General features: G+C 47.3%; 1 protein-coding gene across 3 annotated transcripts in view; it reads right to left on the reverse strand.

The window, feature by feature from the left end:
• Positions 1-14281: 14281 nt before the first annotated feature.
• Positions 14282-24058, reverse strand: part of GRM4 (glutamate metabotropic receptor 4) — a 204257-nt gene continuing 194480 nt past the window's right edge. For all 3 annotated transcript variants that reach the window (XM_075910067.2, XM_089773623.1, XM_089773624.1), the window contains one exon: positions 14282-15178. In XM_075910067.2, the coding sequence (XP_075766182.2) occupies positions 15129-15178 (50 nt within the window). In that variant the 3' untranslated portion in view covers positions 14282-15128. The remainder of the gene's footprint in view (positions 15179-24058) is intronic.

Here is a 24058-nt window from a genome sequence, read left to right on the forward strand (position 1 = left end):
ATCTGCAGCCTTGACTCTTGCACACACACCCTCCCCTACCCTCAGGGCCCGAGAAATGCCGGGTAGATCCTCTAGTGCATCTATATAGGGGCTTGGGGGTTTCTTGGTTTTGGTTTGGGGGGGGAGGGTGTTTGCAGGCTCAATACTGAGTTGTGTGGAGCCGGCTCTATTCTGTACTGATCCTAAACAGAATAGAAACACAGATAAGATGCTTTGACTGTTCTTCCTTTTTTCCTTGATGTTTGTTTTTGCTTTTTTGATTGCTTTTCTTTTAGACTTGCTAGCTACTCAGTGTGCTGTGAAAAGTGATATTAACAACCATACAACTATCACTTTTCACAGCAGACTCACTCAGCCTGGGAACTAATTAAGCCCTGGATGGGGAGGGGGGTACAGAGGCACTGGAGCACTGCAGGAGGAGGGTGAGCCTGGGGCCAGAACTTGCCAACACACAGCCAGGGAACGGAGCCCAGGGGACGGGGCCCCGGGATGGAGCCCGATGCCCCATGGCTGCAGCCTGCCACCCAGCACCCCAGGCCTGAGCCCAACCCCACCGGCCCCCGGGGAAGATGGGAACTCACAGGCTGCCTGCTTCACCAGCCTGTGTGTCTCCAGAGGGGCAGGGCCCACACACGGTAGGTGGTTCCCGGCATGGAGGCCATTGCAGGAGGCTGTGGTCCCAGGAGAATCCTGGCGGCCACATTTGAGAATCCCTGGTCTAAGTGCTCACTCTTGCAGGCTGCAGCCTCCGTTCCTATGGCTGCCCCATGGCACGTGACTCCTGAGAGCATTTCAAGGGAGGCAGGGTTTGGTCCTGGGCTTAATAAGCAGTGAATTGGAGAGGTCAGAGGTGCCAAGAGCCGCAGCCCTCTGCGTCTGAGCCTATGAGCAGCCTCTGGGAGCAAAACAGGGGCCTGGTGATGGGGCACACCGGGGATGTGTCATGGCTGCCGGTGTCAGGGAGTCACATGTCCAGGGGGTGGGTCGGGTCACACAGAAAGTACAATAGCTGCTCTAATGGTAGTGATGGATCTGCACCCCAAAAAGCACCCACAACCTGAGCTGGATTCACCCCCTCCCCATAGTGTAGACATGCACCAGGTCTGGATCCGCCCCTTCCCACCATGCAGCCGTGCACCCGGGCCCGATCTGGATTTGCCACTCCACGCTACTCAGACACACACTTGGCTCCGATCCAGCGCTCTCCACAGTGCAGCCACGTGCTTGATCTGGATTCCCCACTGCCCCTCCTCCGAGTGCAGACACGCACCAGATCCGGGTCCATCCCTCCCCAAACCGCAAACACCCTCGCCAGAGCCAAATGTGCCCAGACATGTTTGGGTACCTCATGTCCACCTGGAGTGAGCAGGGGCAGCGCTAGTGTCTCAGGCCAGGCTGGAATCCCTGTGGTGCAGATATTCCCAGACACCAGCACTTTTACACCCATCCTCTTTCCCCAGTCTCCCCCCGCTCCCACCACAGACACCTTTCGATGCCCCAGGGTAGCTCTCACCACCAGGAAGCTTGCCATTGGGACCATGTGGATGGCGTGCTCCAAGCTCCAGCGCTGGCAGGTGAGTGGTCCTAAAGTCACCCTAGGTAGCCGGGAGCCCCAAATGAAGGGAAGGACGCTGAAGTGTTTGCTGCAGAAACGTGGTCCCAGGGACTGTACTCAGTTTCTCCCAGCAGGAGGCGCTGTGTGGGAGGCGGTGGCTCTTTGCACTGGTGATTAAAGAACAGCGCAGGGCCCAGGCTGGAGGAGTTGCACGGCTCCGCCTACGGATGCTTTGCAAATCGAAAACTGTTGTCTTGCACCTTTGTGTACACACCGCAGTCAGCCAGGAGGCAGGCAGCCCTCCCGGGGCGAGAACATAATTAAAATGCTAATAAACCTGACGCACAGAAAGGATGCTCGCGCTGCGTGTACCTTTTTGAAATGGTAACAAAGAGGGTTGACTGTAAACAGGGTCTAAAGGCCTCTTTAGAAACAGGCCCTTTGAGAGTACGTGCCGCAGAGGAGGGGATGCGGTCACGTATCTAGCATGCCTTTCTGGCAACACCGGCCAGGCAGAATTCTAATAAGCCAAGGACAATGGTGAAGAAATAACAGTGTGAGAGGGCCAAGGTCTTGCAACAAGCCAGCGGCTGAGCTTTTGTTACATGAGTTTGTGATCAAGTGCAGTGCTCCGGCCTCTGCCACCGACTGCCTCTATGGCCTTGGGCACATCACTGCCGTTATTCCTGAAAATAATCAGCGTAGCGGCATTGTGCAAGAGGGGTTTTCTTGCTCAAGAAGGGGCAGTGTAGACGCGCCTTCTGGCAAAGAGCCTCTTCTGCAAAAATGGCGGCTCAGATATGCAAATGAGGCTCAGCGATATTCCACGCTTAGCCTCATTTGCATATTTCTGGCGCAAGAACCCGCCAGTGTAGACATAGCCTTTCTGTGCCTCACTGTCTCCTTTTGCCTCTGATGGAGTAACAGTTAATTTGACTTAGTTCAAATTGCCATTTCATTGCTGCGTGTAGCCACGGGCAGTTACTTCGGACTAGTGGAATTTCAAAATGGCGACCAAACGGGAAGATACAATAAAGCCCAGGATTTTAAATCCCGGGCTTCATTTGCAACTTTGAATGCCTACATTAGCCTCCCTAATTCGAACTAGGGGGCTAGTGTAGACATACCCTTAGAGACTAACAGATTTATTATTTATTTATAGCTCTCATGGGTTAAAAACCCACTTCATCAGATGGATTGGAGTGGAGTTTACAGTGGCACGTTTGTGTGTATATGGATAAGAACAACAAAAGAAAGAGGGTATTTGTGTAAATGAGGCTAATCAAGTCAGGGTGGAAGTGACTCATTCAAGGCAGTCGATATGGAAAGGTGGCTATCAAGAGAGGGGAACTTGTCTTTGTAACATGTTAACCAGTTAAGATCCTTAGTCAATCCTAAATTGATTGCATTGAATTTGCAAATGCGCTCCAGCTCAGCTGTCTCCCTTTGTAATCGGGTTTTGAAGGTTTTTGGTAGAAGGGCGGCTACTTTTAATTCCATTACCAAATGTCCAGGGAGTTAAAATGTTCCCCTACAGATGTGCGTGTGTGTTACCTTTCCTGATGTCTTATTTGTGTCCTTTTATCCTGTGGCGCAGAGACTGTCCGAGTTGGTCAATATCCACAGCAGAGGGGCATGGCTAGCACATGATGGCATCTCACATTAGAAGATGTGATGAGCCCCCGATGTTGTGACTCATGTAGTTAGGGCCCGGGATGGTGTCACTTGTGACAATATGTGGCACAGTTGGCATAGTGTTGGTTGTCAAGGTGCCACAGGACTCCTCATTGTTTCTGCAGATACCGACTAACCCTCTGCGACTATTCTCCAAGGATCCGACCATGCTGTAAAGAAAACCCTGTGGAATATTGCCAAATATTCAAATATTACCACTGGGAGTCAGGTGCATGATGCTGAAGCAGCAGGGGTAAAATACTGCAGCATAGGTCTTTAGGCTCAGGCTGGAGCGTGGGCTCTGAAACCAAGCAGGGGGTCTCCAAGCCAGGGCTCCACTCCTGAGCCCAAACAGCTACGTTGCTAGTTTTAGCCCCACACAAGACCCCGGCTCAGGCCGACTTATCCATTAGGCACAGTGCCTAGGGCCCACGATACTTTTAGGGGACCATGAAAATGTTTTAATTTCTTTTAAAATCAGAAGAAAGATTTAGGGTCGAAGAAAATGTTTGAATTTTTTTCTCACATCAGAAAAAAAATGAAACTTTTAGGGCCCCCAAAAAGATATTAAATTTTGCCTAAAACAGAAAAATTGTTTTTTAAGTATTTAAAGTTATATCACAAATAATTTTTAATATTGATATTATTATGTTGGGAGAGGCCCACGAAAGTCATGCTACCAGCTGCTTGAGTTTCATGAGCTACAGATCCTACCACCAGGTTTGAACTGAACACCGATAAGAACAGAGCTGTAGTTGGTCTGGCTGATCGGGCCGTATTGTTAAAATAGGTGAGATGATTATAAGAATGGGTTTAGTCTTTATCCAATGCTTATGAACTGCCACCTGCATCGAGCTCGCTTATAGCAGCCATAGCTCGCAGGTAATATGGGAGCAGCTGTAGTGTGAATCACCCCCCAGTAGGGAGACCTTAACTAGTGTGACATGCTGATCCCCAACAGAAGGGGATACATCCTGCCCAAGGGGCATGGTCCACTGACAGCAGAGGGATTCTTGTTAAACATTAAAAAGGACAAAATACCTCCGTGGTGCCCTTCAGCCCCTAGTGAAGAGGAGCCATGCAAATAGATTCCTTCCATCAGCTGAGTTTGTAGTTCAGGGATAACCACCACCCCCAACAAGAAGGAACTGGGTCTCTGTACTGCTTGGACTTTGTATAGGGGGGCAGGTTTACCAGGCATAAGCAAGAGACCCATTGCTTAACCTGGGTTAGCCCTAAAGGACACACAGAACTTTCTATAATGAGCAAATTCTGTTACGCTCAAGCTTAAAAACGGATTTCATGTGTGGGTATGGTTGCCTCCTGTAACCTTGTAACTGACTCTACTTTCCTTTTCCTACTTAATACATCTTTAGCCAGTTTATTCAATTGGCTACAGCTGTTGTCTTTGGTGTGCGAGTGAAGATGCAACTGACCCGGGGTAAGTGGCCAGTTCTTTGAGACTGGGAGTAACCCCAATAGTTCTATGATTCTTGGTGTAAGGGATCATCTGTCACAAAGACAGGTTCACCTGGGTGGCAAGTGAGATCGGAGTTCCTATGGGGCCGGACTGTGACTCCATGTGAAGGTGCCTGAGGAGTTTACATTTAACACTTGGTTGGTGAAATCTAAATATAGAACTCACAGTCAGTTTGGGGGTTGTGCCCAGCTCCCTAACAGCCTGCCTTGAGGATCGTCCTCACCCTCTTGAGTCGCTGCAGGCAGCTTTGCAAGCTCACAGTGATTTTTCCTACACCTGAGCAACGTCTACACTGCAGGCTTCTTGCACAAGAACTGTTTTGCACAGGAGTTCTTGTGCAAAAGTTCTTTCACAAGAGCGCATCCACACTGCCATGTGCTTTTGCACAAGAGATGTGCTTTTGCGCAAGAGCATCCATGGCAGTGTGGATGCTCTCTTGCACAAGAGAGCTCTGATGGCCATTTTAGCCACAGGGGTTTCTTGCACAAGAAATTCATGTTGCCTGTCTACACTGCCTTCTTGTGGGAGAGCTCTTGTGCAAGAGGGCTTATTCCTCTTGGGGAGAGGAATAACTCTTCCAGAAGAAGCCCTGTTTTCCGACACTGCACTGTAAATTTACTTGCACAAGAACACAAGTGGAGACATTTTTAGCATTCACCTAGCTTAAACAATTACAACAGTAAACTATTGTCCTTTCACTAAGTTTCCCTAGAGTTGCTGTTTGATTGGGCCCAATCCTTTTTCTTTCCCTTTCTCTTGCTGAACAGTTCCCTTTTTCTAGCTCATGCTACTGCTTTACTTAGAATGTTCTTTCATTTAAAAGACAATACACAACAACGATGTTTGCAATACAGATAAAACAAACTTAGACCACAAAACACACTTATGTCATGACAGTGGAACCATGGTTTTTTCTTCAGCTGGCACCAGCGCTTTCTGAGGTTCTGAAAGATAAAAGAACATTTTCCTACCCCCATGGGGGTGGCACATTATATCTCTTGTAGTCCTTTTTGCTTTTACAAGTATTTTGCTGACTTCTTTATTAACCTGCATTACTTATGCTTTTATTTTGAAAACCAGCTTCTGAGGGATTGGGTATATTACTTCCCTGTTCAATGATTAAGTTAAAGGCGGTATGCCTTAATTTTCCTCTTATACCACAGAGCAGGTTTTTAGTCCGTCTGTTGTGAAGCGTCACATTTATTTACAAGTAGTAACTGTATATACAGCTATAGTGATTTTCCTTAGCACAAAGGTGTTTACCAGTTACCATTCCAGCAAGCCTAAAAGGCTTTCTCTTTCTCAGAGAGTATCTTGTGCAGCATTAGCACAACATTTATTTCCATGTTAGCTGTAACATTAGTATTAGATTTCTTTCAAGTAGGGACTTATGAACATTTGCTATATATTCCATATCTTTTATTTGGCCAGTTTACTACAGGACACTGTGTGTTATATCCTCTTTAAAATTTTTGAATAACAGGCCCTTTTTATCATTTTAGTATTATTTATAGAAGATTCAAACTGCTCATTAACAGCCAGGCATTCACACACACTTGCCTTCCGATTCAAAGTTAGGAGCAGCCCAAAGACTTAGCCTTGAAAGAGAGACAGTGAAATTTCAGAGTTCTGCTTTTAAAGCACACAGCAAGAACACACACCTATTGTGGCTTCTCTTTGAAGTGTATGAGGTGTTTTATGTAAAATAACAATGTTTCTTAGAACTACCGCAAGGGTTAAATGCCCCAAGACAAGCATTTGTGTCTGGCACAACCAGTCTTATCAATTTGCAATTTTAGGTGAGAGGGCATTATCCAAGACAAAATAAAACTAATTCATGTGAAACCTACCAAAAAGATTTACAAATTTGCAATGCATTCTCTGTCATGCATTTGGCTAATTAAGTTTAATAGAATCCCTTAATTCCCATTTAGCAATTTTTCCCAAAGAAACAAGGTTTTTTCTTCTTTTTTTATAGCAGGGTTTCTTTAACACAGTAGGACAATTGCTTAATTTCTCCAGCACTCCACAGAATCAACTCCTCATACCCTCAATCACTTGATTTCATCCTCAAATGAAAACTATCCTCATTCCCAGTAATTTAACTTTCCAACTCCTGTATTACGGTTTTCCTTATTCTTCTACTCTGCCTACACAGGGCCCAAGTCTGTTATCTCCCCCTCTCTTTTGCATGCTTATTTCCTTTCTATTGTTTATATACCTGAGCCTGCTTTTCTGCTAAATGGCTCCTTTTCAGGGACACAGGTTTTGTCCATTATTAATTTAGTAAGAAGGGTGGGCTTTTTAACTAGCCCCCACACCTTCTGATTCCTTTCACTGGGTAAATCCAAATATTTATTTCTATAGTCAGCTAATAATTATTAAACTTCTTAGTACAGGTTTTTCATAGTCAGACAACAGTAGTATTTATTTTGATTGAAAGTAAGGGTTTTTAAACCAATAAATATTTCATCAATAAGGTCTGCATGGTATTGTCAGACCATGGGCTGTGTTTAAACTCTTGCAATATTTGTTTTAAAAATATAGTATACCTTTTCTTTTTCTTTTCTTTTCATGAGGGGTTTTTCCTGAATCTTTGCACCAATGTGCCCAATTTATTTTTACTAGCAATTTTTAGTATTATATGTTATATGCTTTTAAGACCCTTAAAGGATCTTGAAGGAAAGGAAGAATGGGGCACTAATTTTAGTTCCCTTTTGGCTTGCCCCTCATATGATTTGGTTGCAATGCAGTGAACCCTATTTTATCTTAAACTTGCCAGGGCCACCTTTGTCTATTTCTGCCCCCACTCTTTAGGCATTGTAAAAGTGCTTGCAGTTTGTTGTTTAACAACAGGGAATATTGCTTTATTTTTTCCAGGTTTTTAACAACTTTTCCAATTTCTCATTTTCCTGATTTTACTCGTATGAGCAAACCATATATCTGGACAGCCTTGCTTTTTCTGTTGTTCTAATTTTTATTATTAGTCTTACCTCATTTTTCAGCTATAAGGAGGTATTTTTCTGCTCCTTTAATTTGAGGATCTCTAGCATCACTGTTACTGCTTTGTCTATTTTATTGCCTTCCTGATTATTTCACCATTTGACCACCTCTTCCTTTGCTCCAGCTGTGGCATACTGTGTTTTTAAAATTGCTGCCTGCTGGAGTTTGTGAACTTGTACTCAAAATATTCCTTTTTGGGTCGGTTTTCACCTTCCCCTTGGGCATCAGGGTTCAATCACCCTGACTGCTGACCATATAGTCTCAATCTCCACTTGTGTCAGCCTTATGGAGAAATGCGTTTTCCCCTTCTGTATGCAGCTTGCTGACAGAGGATGTGCGTCTCCCCCTTGGATCTCGTGTTCTCAAGTCCCAAGGATCAGTTGTCAGCCCTTTTGAGGAATGTGCGTCTCCCCCTTCTGTATACAGCTTGTACCACGTTCTTAATTCACACACATAAAACACACTTGCCAGTCTTATTGGGGACGTGCGTCTCCCCCTTCTTGGAACTCCCGTGGTCTCAGTCTCCACAGCTGCTGGACTTATTGGGGATGTGCGTCTCCCCCTTTACCACTGTGGCCTTACACAGTTGCCGGTCTTATTTGGGACTTGTATTATTCAAGGTTATATACATCATGTGCCTGATGGGGGGCTTCCATCAGGACTTGCAATGTCACGTACAATGAGGAATTGGGACCACCAGTGTGCACTGCCTGCCGCCTTGTGTACCCAGCCGATCCTGGGCTTAACGTACAGCTCAATTGCTCCCTGGTGCCTTGTCCAGTGCCTCTGTAACACACTCCTTAGCTTAAACAGTACACAACCGTCTTGTACTGGTTCCCCCTTTCCTATGGGTATCCTTTAGGCCTGACCCTTATGCTTGATTCACACATCCAGGTTTCTCTCTGTCTTAAATTTGGAACAGAACCAGGATGTGTCTGAGAGGAAAAGAGACTTCCATCCCTAGCCTAATGAGGTGGTAAAGAAAACATACTCACCCCTCTTGGATGTCAGTCTCTGGCCCCGTTCAACTCACAAGCCTGGATCCCGGACAAGCCCGCAACTGAAGGAATAGAATCTGGACATCATATGTGAAGCAAGCAGAAGTTTATTACGCACAGTGCTGGGTGGAGTGTCACGTCACTTGCTTGAGCTCAGTGAACACTGCCAAACACAAGGTTACAGCTAATTATATAGGGTGCTCAATGGGCAGATCAAAGTGATGGGGGAGGGGAGGAGTAAGATCCTGGACCCCTGGATAGGTGCTAATAAGAAGAATAGTATAAAATTATATTGTGTTTCCATTTAAACAAAGCAGACATCATTGTTTCCAATAAAACAAATATTTAAACAAAGCAGACATCAGCTTCAAGAAGGAATCTCTGCAGGATGTGGTCCATCTAGGGATTAAAGCAGAGACATTAGGAGTACTTAACAGTTTCCTAGCACCATTGAATGTGTCATGTCCTGTCTTCCACCCTGAGCTAGGGGTGTGTGTGGGGGGAAGGGGAAGTGTCCATTAAGTACTCTGTGTGTGTGCTAGTCCCAGACTCCAATTTAGAATAGATGTTCTTAACAAAATATCAGCCTGCCTCAGAAATTTTCATCCTACACTAGACCATCCCTGAAAGGTGTTTGTTTAACCTGCTCTTAAATATCCCCAGAGATGGAGATTCCACAACCCCCCGCCTAAGTTTTTCCTAATGTCCAACCTAAGCCACCCTTGCTGCAATTTAAACCAATTGCTTCTTGTCCAATCCTCAGAGTTTAAGGAGAATAATTTCTCTCCCTTCCTTGTAACAACTTTTAGGTACTTTAAAGCTATTATTAGCTCCCCTCTTTTCCAAACTAAACAAACCCAATTCTTTCAGTCTTTGCTCACAGGTCACGGTTTCTAGACCTTTAATATTTTTTTTTTGCTCTTCCCTGGACCTTCTCTACATCTTTTCTGAAATGGGATGCCCAGAACTGGACACAATACTCCAACTGAGGCCTAATCAGCATGGAGGAGAGCTGAAGAATGACTTCTCATGTCTTCCTCACAACACCCCTGCTAATGCATCTGTCACAGGGTGGGCGTGCTTGGCCCCCCCTCAAAGGCAGGGTGTTAGTCCTCTAAAGCCTCTTAAATATTGCTCAGGGCCAATCACTACACCCCATCCCCAATGAGGTGGTCTTGCCTAGTGGCCATAGTCAGTAAACCATCCCCTTCCCTCAGGATAGTGAGGTCCAGTGGCCAGAGTCCCAAAGTCAATACCCACACCCCTTTACACAGGGCACCATGGCCTAGCAGCTCAAGTCACTAACCACAGTTGTAGCATCCCCCATGGGGGTTAGTGAGTGGGGTAGGGAGACCCAGGCCCACCATCTCCACCAGGTCCCAGCCCAGGGAGCCCACCACTAGCTCATAGAATCATAGAATCCCAGGGCTGGCAGAGACCTCAGGCGTCATCAAGTCCAGCCCCCTGCCCAAAGCAGGACCAACCCCAACTACATCATCACAGCCAGGATTTTGTCAAGCGGGGACTTACAAAGCTCTAGCAGGGAATCCACCCAAAACTCACCAAGCTCTCAGGGATCAAACTCTCCACCCTAGGCTACGTCCTCACCTTCCAGACTCACTTTCTTCCAGACAGGGGTCTTCTCCAGCCACTCCCCACTGACTGACCTCCGTGGTACAGTCTATCCCCAGCAATCCCTCTGGAGCTCTGGTGACACTTTCTTCCTCAGCAGCAGTCAGCCCATACTAAGCTGCTCCACCAGCCTTTCTATCTGGCCTCCTGCTGGAACATGCCCAGCAGGGCTATAGGGGCAGGGCTCTCTCGGCCAGTAGCCCTGATTAATCCTTGTAGGTCCGGTGTGGGGTTGGTATACCCTGTCACAGCATCACAGAATGTTTTTCCTTTTTGGGGGGAACAGTGTCACACTGTTGACTCATATTTAGCTTGTGATCCACTCTGACCCCTAGATCCCTTTCTGCAGTACTCCTTCCTAGACAGTCACTTCCTATTCTGTATGGCTGCATGTAGACTGGCAAGTTTTTCTGCAAAAGCAGCTGCTTTTGCGGAAAACCTTGCCAGCTGTCTACACTGGCCGCTTAAATTTGTGCAAGAACACTGACGATCTAATGTAAGATTGTCAGTGTTCTTGCGCAAATAGTATGATGCTTCCACTTGGGAAAAAGCCCTCTTGCGCAAATGCTTTTCTGCAAGAGGGCCAGTGTAGACAGGTAAAAACTGTTTTGCGCAAAAAAGCCCCAATGGCGAATATGGCTATCAGGGCTTTCTTGCGCAAAACCATGTCTAAATTGGCACGGACGCTTTTCCGCAAAAAATGCTTTTGCGCAAAAGCGTCCGTGCCAATCTAGACGCTCTTTTCCGCAAATGCTTTTAACGGAAAAACTTTTCCATTAAAAGAATTTGCAGAAAATCATGCCAGTCTAGATGCAGCCTTAGTGTGAAACTGATTGTTCCTTCCTAAGAGGAGTTCTTTGCATTTGTCCTTATTAAAATGCATCCTATTTACCTCAGACCATTTCTCCAGTTTGTCCAGATCATTTTGAATTTTGACCCTTTCCTCCAAAGCAGTTGCAACCCTTCCTAGCTTGGTATCATCTGCAAACTTAATAAGCGTATTCTCTATGTCAATATCTAACTCGTTGATTAAGATATTGAACAGAACCGGTCCTAAATCAGACTCCTGTGGAACCCCACTTGTTATGCACTTACAGCATGACTGTAAACCATTAATAACTACTCTCTGAGAACGCTTATTCAGCCAGTTATACACCCACCTTACAGTAGTCCCATCTAGGTTGTATTTCCCTAGTTTATTGATAAGAAGGTTATGTGAGACTATATCAAAGGCTTTGGTAAAGTCTAAGTATACCACATCTACTGCTTCCCCCTTATCCACAAGGCTTGTTATCCTATCACAGAGAGCTTTCAGGTTGGTTTGACATGATTTGTTCTTTACAACTCCATACTGGCTGTTACTTATCAGCTTATTATCTTCCAGATGTTTGCATAATGGAAGAGCTCCATCAAATTTTCTGACACAGAAGTTAAGCTGACTGATCTGTAATTTCCTGGGTTGTCCTTATTTCCCTTTTTATGGATTGGCACTAGATTTGTCCTTTTCCAGTCTTCTGGAATCTCTTCCAACTTCCATGACTTTTCAAAGATGATCGATAATGACTCAGATACCTCCTCTATCACCCCCTTGAGTATTCATCTCCATGGACACATTATTTTTAGCACACTGGCTTCTCCGAGCTACTGTGAGTATGGCTGCAGAAGCTGGTGATCACACCTCAGCTCAAAGAATAGCTGTGCCCTCGTAAGCATTAGTCCTTTTGAAATTTATGCATCTAAATCACTTGGATACATTGGAAAATCTCACCTCTGAGCTTGAATTTCACACCCTCACTTGCTGGAGAACGCACTCTATCCTAGGCACCCTGCTCCATTTCCAATGAGTTCTTCCGATTTCCTGTTTTAATGGCTAAACACCAGTAAAATACCCCAGCACAAAAACAAACACAAATCAGTGTTTATCATCAGAACTGGCTTTTTGTAGCTCAGGGCTTGCCTCTACAAAGCAGTAATGCAGACTACAGGGATGTGGTTTCTAGAACTTGCAAACGTGTTGTGCATTAATTGGTTTCTTTGTTTTCCGACTGGTGGTGGACACTAAAAGCTTCCCTAGGGCATTTTAACATAGTGCTGTGTGAAACTACGACGTGACAACACAAAGGGACACTACAAAGAAATCACTCATTACAGCACTGCTACAATGAACAATGTATATAATATACAACCATTCCCTCCCAGATTTTGGTCATCTACCTAAATCTCCAAATTGTCAGCACCCCCGCTCCCCTAGTGAAATGATCAAACCTTGATGAACAGAGATAGAAATGTAGCCGTGTTAGTCTGTGGTAGCTGAAGCAAAATGCAGGCCAAGAAACACTGGAGATATTCCACAGAGATTTCAACAACCTACACCCCACCATCAACCTCAGCCTGGACCATTCTACACGAGAGATCCACTTCCTGGACACCACAGTACAAATCAACAATGGAAAATTAGACACCACTCTCTACAGAAAACCCACCGACTCATACAGTTATCTACATGCTTCCAGCTCCCATCCAGAACACACCACACGATCCATCGTCTATAGCCAAGCCCTTCGATACAACCGCATCTGCTCTAATCCCACTGACAGAGACCAGAAGCTTCAGGATCTCTACCAAGCATTTATAAACCTCAACTACCCACCCGGAGAAATAAAAAAGCAAATTGAAAGAGCCAGACGAATACCTAGAAACCATCTACTTCAAGACATACGCAAGAAAACCAACAATAGAACACCACTTGTCATCACCTATAACCCCCAACTTAAACCTGTCCTACACATTATCAATAAACTACAGCCTATACTGGAACAGGATACCATACTCCAAGAGGCTCTGGGAGACAGACCCATAATCTCCTATAGACAACCACCTAACCTCAAGATGATTCTTACCAACAACCACAGGACATACCACACTAATACCAACCCTGGTACCTTCCCTTGCAACAAACCCCGTTGCCAGCTTTGTCCACATATTCATTCTGCTGATACCATTATTGGGCCTAACCAAGTAAGTTATAAGATCAAGAACACATATTCCTGTGCATCCAGAAATATAATTTATGCTATCATGTGCCAAAAGTGTCCGTCTGCTATGTACATTGGACAAACATCTCAGACACTTCGCCAAAGGATTAATGCCCACAAAACAGATATCAGACAAGATCACAAAGAAAAAACAGTTTCTTGCCATTTTAACCAGAAAGGACACTCTCTCAATGACTTAACCACCTGCATTCTGATACAAAGACCTTTTACATCTGCACTTGAAAGGGAATCCTCTGAACTGTCATTCATGTTAAAATTCGACACTCTCCGGGAAGGAATGAACAAACGCTCAAACTATCTTACCCATTACCAAGATAGCTTCCCCAATTATCACCTCTAATACCATTAGCTCACAGACATCCCACTCTCCCCACCTCTAATATCATCAATTCACAGACACTTACCTTCCTTCCCCCCCCCCCGCATCCCCCTCCTGTTCTGAAATGTGATTTGTCCTTTTCATATGTGTTCACTTTTTTTTAATTGTATCCTTTGGTATATTGGTTGTGACTATTTTCTTCCACTATTTGATCCGAGGAAGTGGGTCTGGCCCACAGAAGCTCATCATCTAATAAACCATCTTGTTAGTCTTTAAAGTGCTACATTGTCCTGCATGTTGATGAACAGAAGCTCTAGAAATAACCCTCCCTTAAAAATGTGCTCTTTATTTGCAGCCTGAATGTATCTCATTTCAGCTCCCTGTCTCTGGATCCTGTTCCGCTATTGTCTGGAAGATTAAAGAGCCCTTTGATATCCTAGCCCTCTTCCCCACACAGGTATTTATTCACCGTGATCAAGCCACCTCTTCACCTTCTTTTGAAGAAGCCAAAGAGCCTTCCTTAAGCTAGCCACTGACATTCACCAATGAAAGACAAATGCTGAGTGCAAAACCATGGTCTTTTATTAGAAAGATCGTCGTAAAAAAATGATCATGCTCTACACATTTCATCCAATAATTCATAAACATCCAGGCACTGAACTTCGTTGGGTTTTTTTTTGTTCTTTTTTGTTTGTTTGTTTTGTTTTTGATTGGTCAGTACATAAAGCAGACAATTCAATCCATATGGTCATCACATACATTAATTGTACCACCTAGAGAAATCAGCACTTTGAACACAGTCTAGGTTTTATGTTAGTTTTTGTTGTGTTTATTTTTTTTTTTTAAAAAAACTATTTTTTTCTTTTCTTTTTTTTTTTTTTGCAACACATAGAATTTGGTAGGAGAGAGAGAGAAAGTGGAATAGAGGCAGAGGAAGACAAGAACAAAAAAAAATGGGAAATGAACAAAATAAAGAGAGAGAGAGAGAGAGAGAGAAAGCGAAAGATTCTTCACAACCACAAACGATCTCACAAATTGTGGGAAAGGAAAAAGATATCTGCCATTTATTTTTGTTGTCCAAGATACAGAAAAAAATCCTCCAAAAGATTTATTAAAGTCTGTCGCCTCTGCCCCACTGTACGTGCACCCTGCTCGGTTGTTCCTCTTCCTCCTCTGTGTTTTGATGTTGGTTGGTTGGTTGGTTTTTTGCTGACGTTAGTGGCCGTCTTCAGAAGCAGCATCCTCCACCAGCCTAGCCACTAGAATTAGGGACCTCTGATGCCCCCTTCTAATCGGATCCAACTTCCCCACCCCCCATCCTTCCGGTGATGAGCAATTCTACTCAAGCCTCCAGCTTCTCCTCCTCCTCCTCCTCAGCATCCCTGCCCGGGGTGGTTTGGATCAGCTGGAGTTAAATTGCATGGTTGCTGTAGCTGACATAAGTCTGTTTGGTAGCCAGAGCTGCAAAGAGAGAGAAACTACATATGTATCATTAACGAAGCCTTCCCGTACCATGACCTTGAACCATCCTTCACACCACTAGAGCTTGGGTAAGAATATGAGGTAAGGATTGGACTCTGCAGTGGTGCTAAAACAGGTTTTATAGTGGGGGGGCTGAAGGTGGAAACCACGTAATTGGGTGTAATTGCTACTTGAAGGCATAATATCCTAGGGTTGGAAGAGACCTCAGGAGGTCATCGAGGCCAACTGCCTGCTAAAAGCAGCACCAACCCCAATTAAACCATCCCAGGCAGCGACTTAAACACCTCTAGGGATGGAGATTTCACTCCGTCCCTAGGGAACCCATCCCAGTGCTTCCCCACCCTCCTAGGGAAATAGTTTTTCCTAATATCCAACCGAGGCATCCCCCTCTTCAGCTTGAGACCATTGCTCCTTGTTCTGCCATCTGTCACTACTGAGAACAGCCTCTCTCCATCCTCTTTGGAACCTCCCTTCAGGAAGCTGAAGGCTGCTCTCAAATCCCCCCTCACTCTTCTCTTCTGCAGACTGTGACGTGGCGTCGGGGTTCCCCGACGCCTGCACCCCCGTAGTGGCATGAACAGACTCCATCAGCCAGTAGAATGGGGGAAGTTTATTGCTTCTCCAGGATACAGCACAGCACAGATGTAATCTGGGTACAGTGCAGGCCTATGATGCCTCACCCCCCCTTGAGATGGGGGAGACTGGGCCCTTAAATCACCGCCCCCTTGCTCAGGCTGCTTCCTCCATGATTCCAGACAGAAATTGCCCAACTTGCAGCCCTGCCCCCCAGCCATTCCGCCTTCCTTCCTTTGTTCCTCTCCCTGAGAGGTAACCGGTCGAACAGGTTACCTTCCTGACCCATCAGCTACTCGGCTGGGCCGTGGTACAGACAGCAGCCAGTGGGGGTCACCCACAGCCCAAGCCTAGCAACCAGCAAGGTACCAACACTACATCACACAGACTAAGCAAACCCAGATCCTTCAGTCTCTCCTCACAGGTCATGTGCTCCAGCCCCCTCATCATTTTCGTTGCCCTCCACTGGACTCTCCCCAGCGCATCCACAACCTTCCTGTAATGGGGCCCCAGAACTGGGCACAATACTCCAGATGTGGCCTCACCAGAGCCGAATAAAGGGGAATAAGCACCCTGGCTTCCAGCACCCATAAGTTTCTGAGCGCCTCACCTATGAGAGAAACCCTGCTGCACCCGGCATCAGTTCTGCAGCTCCATGAGCCACGGCCTAGAAATGCACTCCCCCCGCTGGACCTGAGACTCTCAGAGGTTCAGCACCTCCTCAAAGCTGACCCCGGCTCTACAAGGCCCAAAATGCTGCAAGAGACCTTCTCCCTCCACCTGCTCCAACAGAATGCAGAGGGCGGAGTCTAGGGATGCCAAAGATAGGGCGAGAATAGAGCACCCAGAACAGGTGCCCGTGTTTGTGGAGGGAGTGAAGGGAAGAGTGGAGGGAGGTTTCATGGTAAACAGGATGAGGGGGGAGCCCTGGACACATTCTAGCTGCCAGCGATAAAGAGAGACGTCCTGACAGTCCAGGGATCTCAAGCCGCAGAGCTCCCAGCAAGCAGCAGCCGGTATTTGACCCTCATCGCACTGTACTGAGAGCAGCGAACAGCATGCTGGAGCCCCACAGAACCACGCCTGCAGCGTGGAGGCCTCCCCTGAACTAGCCCTGGCTACGGAGAGTCAGGTCGTCCCTGGCGGTTCGGGTCTGGCTCGACTGGGGTGGCTGCAGGTGTGGCAATGAGGCTACATCTGTGCTAGCCCCTGTGGCAGGCACATTGCACCCAGGCAACACAGGGCTGGCACCCCGCACCACCCCCTCACCGCAAGCTGTAAGGGACCCCCGGGGCCAGGCGAGCAGGCAGACTCGATGGGCCCCTGGGTGAGGGAGGGGCCCCAGAACTGCTCTTGTGGAGGTGGGGAGGTTTTGGGTGCAAGGGGCGGGGCCGGGTCAGCGCTGCCAGACCATGATGTCGCCCTGCTGTTAAACTGGAATAAGTGAAAGCTGCACCAACTAAGCTCCATCGTTCAAACCTGAGGTTTTGGTTCAGAACCAGCTCCAGTGTCCAAGGGAATGAACCTAAAGCCGAATTTCCAAACCTGGGAGGAGTCGATGATTGCAGTTCTGGGCCAGGGACAATGAACAATTTCATTGACTTGGACAGAGGGAGGTCAGTTGACCCCAGCCCTCTTGCTCAAAGCCCTTCCTCTAAATGCTAGGGGTATAGGAGGGATTGGAAACACCTCCCTTTATGGAACAAACTGGAGGCTAGTTACTTGTCCCGTGTGGGGAGAGAGTGAAGTGACCTGCTCTGTTTTCAAGAGGGACTCTAATGAGAAGAAGGTCTGTGGAAAAGTTCTCGGATCCAGTGAGATTATTTTCATGTGACTATGCCCTGATACCAGCCCGCAATTGCAGCATTAAGGGGAAATATCTCCACCTGGAGGAAGACAGCGCTGACCTTTCCTTTGAAAAAGATCAGCCTTAGTGAACCAGCCTTCCCCCACCTCCCTCCTGGTCATCAGCCTCCTCCTACCTGCCCCCATCATCCCTCTGATCAACTACTAAGCTATCTCAGAGGTGGGGCTGTGCAGTAACTGATACAGCCAAGAATATGCGCTTGGAAGTGGAGGAGTGCAGAGGACTGAGGGTAGCCGGCTGGTGCTGGAATTAGTCAGATGGAAAGGGGGGGAGGCGCAGAGGGAAAGCAGGGGGTTTATCTCACCACACACAGCTCAAAGGCAGTTCTCTGTGCCCGTGGCCCAGGACAAGTAACCTAAATCCAGGGACAGATCTCCACTTGTCACCATCTAGGATCATCGCAATTTCAGTCTCTATCTAGCAGGTGCGTGGGTGCCTGCACTTGGTCTGCTTTCCTCCGTGGCTCATCTCCAGGGACTCAGCCCAGGCCTCTAGATTAAATATCCCCAATTAGCTGGCTGGTGCCTCCGCTAAAGGGGCAGGTCTATTAGGATGGAGGACTTGGCACATTAATAAACCTCTTACATGGTCTGGCTGCTAGTGGGGGGCAAAGACACACATGGCCAGGGCGTTAATCTCCACATGCAGACACACGCTGGGCGGCCCAGCAACGTAAACCACCAATGGCCAATGTGTCGCCCACTGGCCATGGGCAGCCCTCGGCTATACTGTGTCCTTCAGTTGCCCTCTCCAGCTAACTCTGGGGGCAGTTCAAAGCGCGAGCTGCTGCTGCTGGTCCCCACTCGCCTGCCAAGAACACAAGTAAACATTAGAGCATGCACATGGACAACAGATTATAAATGCATTTATGTAAATGTCTATGCAAATATGGTGCAGCCCTCCAGCTCCACCAGGCCTCAGTGAATGGGTGCAACCATTCTAAACCAAAGAGGGGGAGAAGACAGACATGCCCTGGGAAAATTTTTAAGCGCTCCAGCCCGTAAAACATGGGGCTCCCCGCACCTCCATGGGGCTGACGTAAAGCCTCCCGGCAGGCGTGAAACCAGGAGAGGATGGTCACAAATTATGAGCTCCATCTTAAACCGTCCCCCCCACTCCCACCACCACCTCCTGCCATTGTGTAGGTGCAGGTTAGGTCATTCTGATGCAAGATTAGACAGAGCAGAGAGAGAGTGCGATTCCCAGGCTACTAACGACAGACAAGCAGATCTGATCGGAAGTGGGTCTGCCCCACGAAAGCTCATCACCGAATAAACTATCTTGTTAGTCTTTACAGTGCTACATGACTGCTTTTGTGTTTTACCTAGAGACCAGAGAGAGACAGGCAGACACTTAGATACCGGAGAGAGACCCCTAGGTACTACAGCCAGCCCAAAGCACCTCCTTTGCCGGCACAGAGAGGCTCTTAGTCACCCCAATTGTACAAACACAGCAGCGTACGCGCCCACACACTGCAAATGCAAGCGACTGTGTTTTTAAAAGCCCACCTTAAATCTTCCTTAGTGATTTCCCAGGGCCTCCCCCCAGCCCACGCATGGTTCGCTCTCCAAGACTGCACTGATATCACTGCCCTGAGCTGGCAGCTGTACTGTGTCTGTGATGTGTACTCGGCCCTCAGCCCCGCAGGGCGCCACCCTCCAGCCCCTCAAGCCCCCTCAGGCGTTGGGTCGCCCTTTCCCTCCAGCAGCCCGAGCCAACTGTGGAAGGCAGAGACTTATTTATTTATTTTCTCTCTCCCTCTCCGACCGGTGCTGGTGCCTCCTTGACAAATGAACCTTATTGAAGATTTCAGACGCTGTTCTCCTCAGATAACAATTAGATGGGCCATAAGAAATTAGAGCTGACAGCACTATTTGTTAGCTGCAATGTTTTCATAGCCAATCTGCTCGCAATCAAGCCCTGTAAATTATTTATTCTGTTGTTTATTTAAAGATACGTGACCTGCCAGTGACAGAATGAAAAACAGCTCTCCCTTCCTGTGGTTGACAATCCCACAGTTGCTCCCGTCCCTCAAATTAATAATGCAGTTGGTTTCCCGAGACCGGCCCCGCTGTGCGGTATGCTGCCAGGGTCCTACACCGGCTCAGCACCCATATTCCAAATGCAAGACGCATTGGAGCCGGAGAGGCTGCCAACGGCAGCCATGCCTCGCACGGCTGTGTGCTTCCCTCAGACAGCTGATGGATACAGCTGTCAGGCACACCCAGCTGCCTCACAGCATAAGGAGGGAGGATGTTCTGTTGCTTCCTGCAATGGATTGGGACTCAGGAGAAATGGGATCTGTTCCTGGCTCCTGTGTAAATCCTGACACTTCATCACTTTGTGCCTCAGTCCCCCACCTGTAAAATGGGGGTAACAATTCTGTCTGGGCTATTTAGATTGTCTCCTACTAAGGGCCCATGGCAGGTACAAGAGGCTCTGATTTTAGTTGGTTTTCATATTGCAGCCCTGGTCTACACTAGGGAGTTATTTCAAAATAATCCCCCTTATTTCAAAATAATAACTGGACCGTCTACACGACCAAGCCTGTTATTCTGAAATAACAGGCTGGTTATTTCAAAATCTGTGCTCCTGCTTTCCTCGGGGAAGAACACTCATTTCAAAATAGCGGTAATGTGAACGCTCCGCTGCTGCTATTTCGAAAGAACTGCTCCTCAGAGTCATTCAAAATAAATACGCCCCAGTGCTTCCTGGGGATCTAAGTCGAGGTAGTGCATCCACAATAATGGAGCCCTCGGACTATTTTTGAGGGTTCCATGGAGTGAGGACACGCTATTTCGATCTTCTTATTTCGTGAGTTATTATTTCAAATGTAGTTATTTCGAAATAATTTCCTAGTGTAGACATGCCCTTAAGGTGGAAAAGCTGAGAAGGAGCAGTGCCTAGGAGTGAGCAGGCACAAGGTGTCCAGACTTCCAGGTGTTATTCCTGTTTCTGCTACAAATGTCCAGACTTCCAAGTGTTATTCCTGTCTTCTGACACAAGATACAGCCTGAGGGAGTCACAACCTCCGGGCGCCTCTGTTAAGCAGGCACCTAATCATGTAAGACAGAGGAGCATGGGGAGGGTTAATTAAGAAGTGAGTCTGAGTGTGTGGGAAGATTCTGGATCCTCTGCTGTGAAAACTGATCTGTGCCCCCAATGGAATTTCACACTTTGAAATTCTGCAGCTTTCACAGTTTTCGACCATTTCTCACTCACAAAAGTTCCTGGTTTTGCAAATTCAACCCGAAAAAGCACGGATCTGGCTTGGCTGCATTCCCCAATCCTCCAGAGCCAGGCTGTGAAACCTTTCCCTCCCACTGGAGAGCAGTTCTTCATGCAAGCCGTTCCACTGAAGACAACGCAATCCCCTTAGTTCCAATGCAGCCCAGGGTGAATAGCCCACCCAGCAGGGAGCAACGTCAGCATTGGCAATCAGCCATGCTATCGTTCAACAAAATCACAGCCTCCTGGAGCAACTCCGTCCTAAGTGCCTTACATTAAAATGTGTATAATGGTTATAACTGCCCCTTTGGTGGGCAGTCATTGCCGGCTTTCCCCAACCAGTCTCAGAAGCGATTTACCATGCCTCTTACAAAGCAAGAACATTAGTTAGTTTCTCGCTTATTTCAGAAGTTGTCAGCCACCTGACAACAATTTTTATGGGATAAGGACACAAGAGGGGTCCGCCGGAGGGCTGGAAAGTGCTAAGAGCAGAGTGGATCGGAAAAAAATCAGGAGTGGGGGAAGTCTTCCTTAGCAGGATTGTAATGGTGCAAATGCAGGGTGTTGGGGGGCTCCTTGCATGCCCGCTTGCTGCTGGGGGGCTTTGCCAACAAGTTTCAGGCCAGGTGACCGGCACTTGTAGCCACCTGCTGTATCTCCTGCCAGGAAGAGTACGAAAGCCCCAGGAATGCTCCAGGATGCTGCAGAAAGAGAACATCTATTATTTACAGTAAGGGAGATGTAAGCTACTCTGTGAACTGAGCTGACTTGAGGGTTACTATCCAGTCGTGAACTGAGCTGCTCATGACTGGATGGATTTTGACAGTCCTCCTTGAGTTGCCGGCTCTTTTGGCTTCTGTTGGCTGGGATATTGTGAAGCTACAAGGGTTAATGCAGGTTCTTTGCTTTAGAAGTTAGAGAGCTAATTATGAAGCCAAAGGTGGTAAGTTCTATTCCCAGGCTGTACTGTGTGTGGCTCAGCAGACAATAGCAGGATGTGAGTATATGAGACCATAGGTAACTCCAAGGAAATGACACTGGCAATAGTTCCCTTTCCACCAACTTTCCTGCTATTTTTTTTAATACAGCTATGTATGGAATCAATTTTGTTGTTATCTGCACCAAGGCATGTGTGGAGGTGCACCACCAGTAGAAACATGCTGCTGCCTATAGGTGCTCTGCAAATCAGCTGGCACCTGAATCTCCGTGGGGTGGCTGCCCAAGTGCACAGCTTACAGAGAACACTGCTCTCCCCTGAGCTGTCCAGTAGTAACCAACCCACCTGAGTATTGTGTGCAAACAGAAGCAAAGAGAAGTGAAGTGGTTTGTGCAGGTTCACAGAGGGAACTGATGCCAACACTGGGATGACAAGGCTGGCCTCCTTAGCATCCAGGCCTGTGCTCAGACGTCACCTCTGTCTTGTGAGCAGGGTTATGAGCAGCTAACTCCTGGGGCATGCCCCACACAACAGTAAGAAAGAGAGCCTCCCATGCACCATTCACACCTGTGCAGAGTGTAAAACCTACTTTGCCTTGGTGTTTTCCACACACTGCACTTGTGCAAATGGTGTCTTGAGAGCAGCACCGGGAAGAACCGGATCAGGGAGTCTTCCCGCAGGGAGCCCTGACTTTCAGTAGCATCAAGCACCCACAACCTACCCCCGCGAAGACCAAGAGAGCTGCGACTACTGAGCAGTGCTGCCAATCCGCCCCAGCACTGGGATTAGCCTCAGTTTGTTATTCTTCCCAGCGCTCTGAGGATCCCATCCCAGGGGATAACAGAGGGAGGGTTGCTATGGAAACAAAGTCATACCCATTTTTGGAGCGTGCCTACTTCGCATGTGCATCTTGGGCCTGGCAGCACGGGCTGCATGCACGTTGCACAGGCAGGGCACCTCTCTGGGCACGTACGTGGAAACTTAATTATTTGTTGCTTATAGTCAGCCTAGGGTGCCAAGTTAAATGGGGCGCCAAATGGTGGCACAATATCATTGAGGGGTTTGGAGGTGGGGGCGCCGATTGCATGGTTCGCCTAAGGCGCCAGTGGCTGGCAGCTAGTCTAGGGCCATGCCTGCTTATAGTGTGGCCTGCCCCAAGCATGGATTGGGACTCCACTGTGCTCAGCACTGTACAAATGCAGAGCAAAAAGACAGTCCCTGCCCCACAGAGTGACACTCTGTGACATGAGACAACAGGTGAATACACACCGATAGGGCTACATAAGGAAACAATGAAAAGGCACCGATCAGTAGCCTAGCAGTGCTGCACAATCATACCAAATACAACATGACAACTGGCCAGGCTTTAAAACTACCCTATATTACAGCTAGATCAGAATAAAATTCCTGGCTTCTGAAATTTGAGGTGTGTAAAACCCAGATCACCTTTGCAGCCTGGACCCACTCACCATTAGTAATCAAAATAATAAAAATTACTAGATTATTAACATATTTATACTACAGCAGCCACAAGAGGCCCTGGTTAGGATAGACGTCTCATGCATTGTCCATCTTAAATGGCTCCCCCACCATCTCATGATCTTTAACACATTTATCTTCACAACACCGCTGTGAACTAAAGGGATGCTATTTAGGCAGGGAAATGAGCCACAGAAACACTAAGGGTGTGTCTAAACTACATGGCTCCATCGACGGAGCCATGTAGATTAGGCTGATCGGCAAAGGGAAATGAAGCCGTGATTTAAATAATCGTGGCTTCATTTAAATTTAAATGGCTGCCGTGCTGAGCCGACAAACAGCTGATCAGCTGTTTGTCAGCTCAGCGCGCTAGTCTGGACGCTCCCGCGCCGACCTGAAAGCCCTTTATCGACCTCCCCGTTATGCCTCGAAGGATGAGGTTTACCGGGGAGGTCGATAAAGGGCTTTCATGTCGGCTGGGGAGCGTCCAGACTGCCCCGATCTGCCGACAAACAGCTGATTGGCAGAGCGGGGCAGCCATTTAAATTTAAATGAAGCCGCGATTATTTAAATCGCAGCTTCATTTTCCTTTGCCGAACAAACAAATCTACATGGCTCCGTCGACGGAGCCATGTAGTCTAGACGTACCCTAAATGACAAGTCCAGGGGTGGCTGGAGACACATAAGCATTGTGCTGACCCCTCTGGCCAGGGCTGAATGTCGCCCATTACAAAGGAACAAGCTCATCCTTTTCACAGAGTCAAACAGATCAACC

Source organism: Pelodiscus sinensis, chromosome 27 (assembly GCF_052426305.1).
Source record: "Pelodiscus sinensis isolate ZL-2025 chromosome 27, ASM5242630v1, whole genome shotgun sequence".
In the NCBI taxonomy this organism is placed as follows: Eukaryota; Metazoa; Chordata; order Testudines; family Trionychidae; genus Pelodiscus; species Pelodiscus sinensis.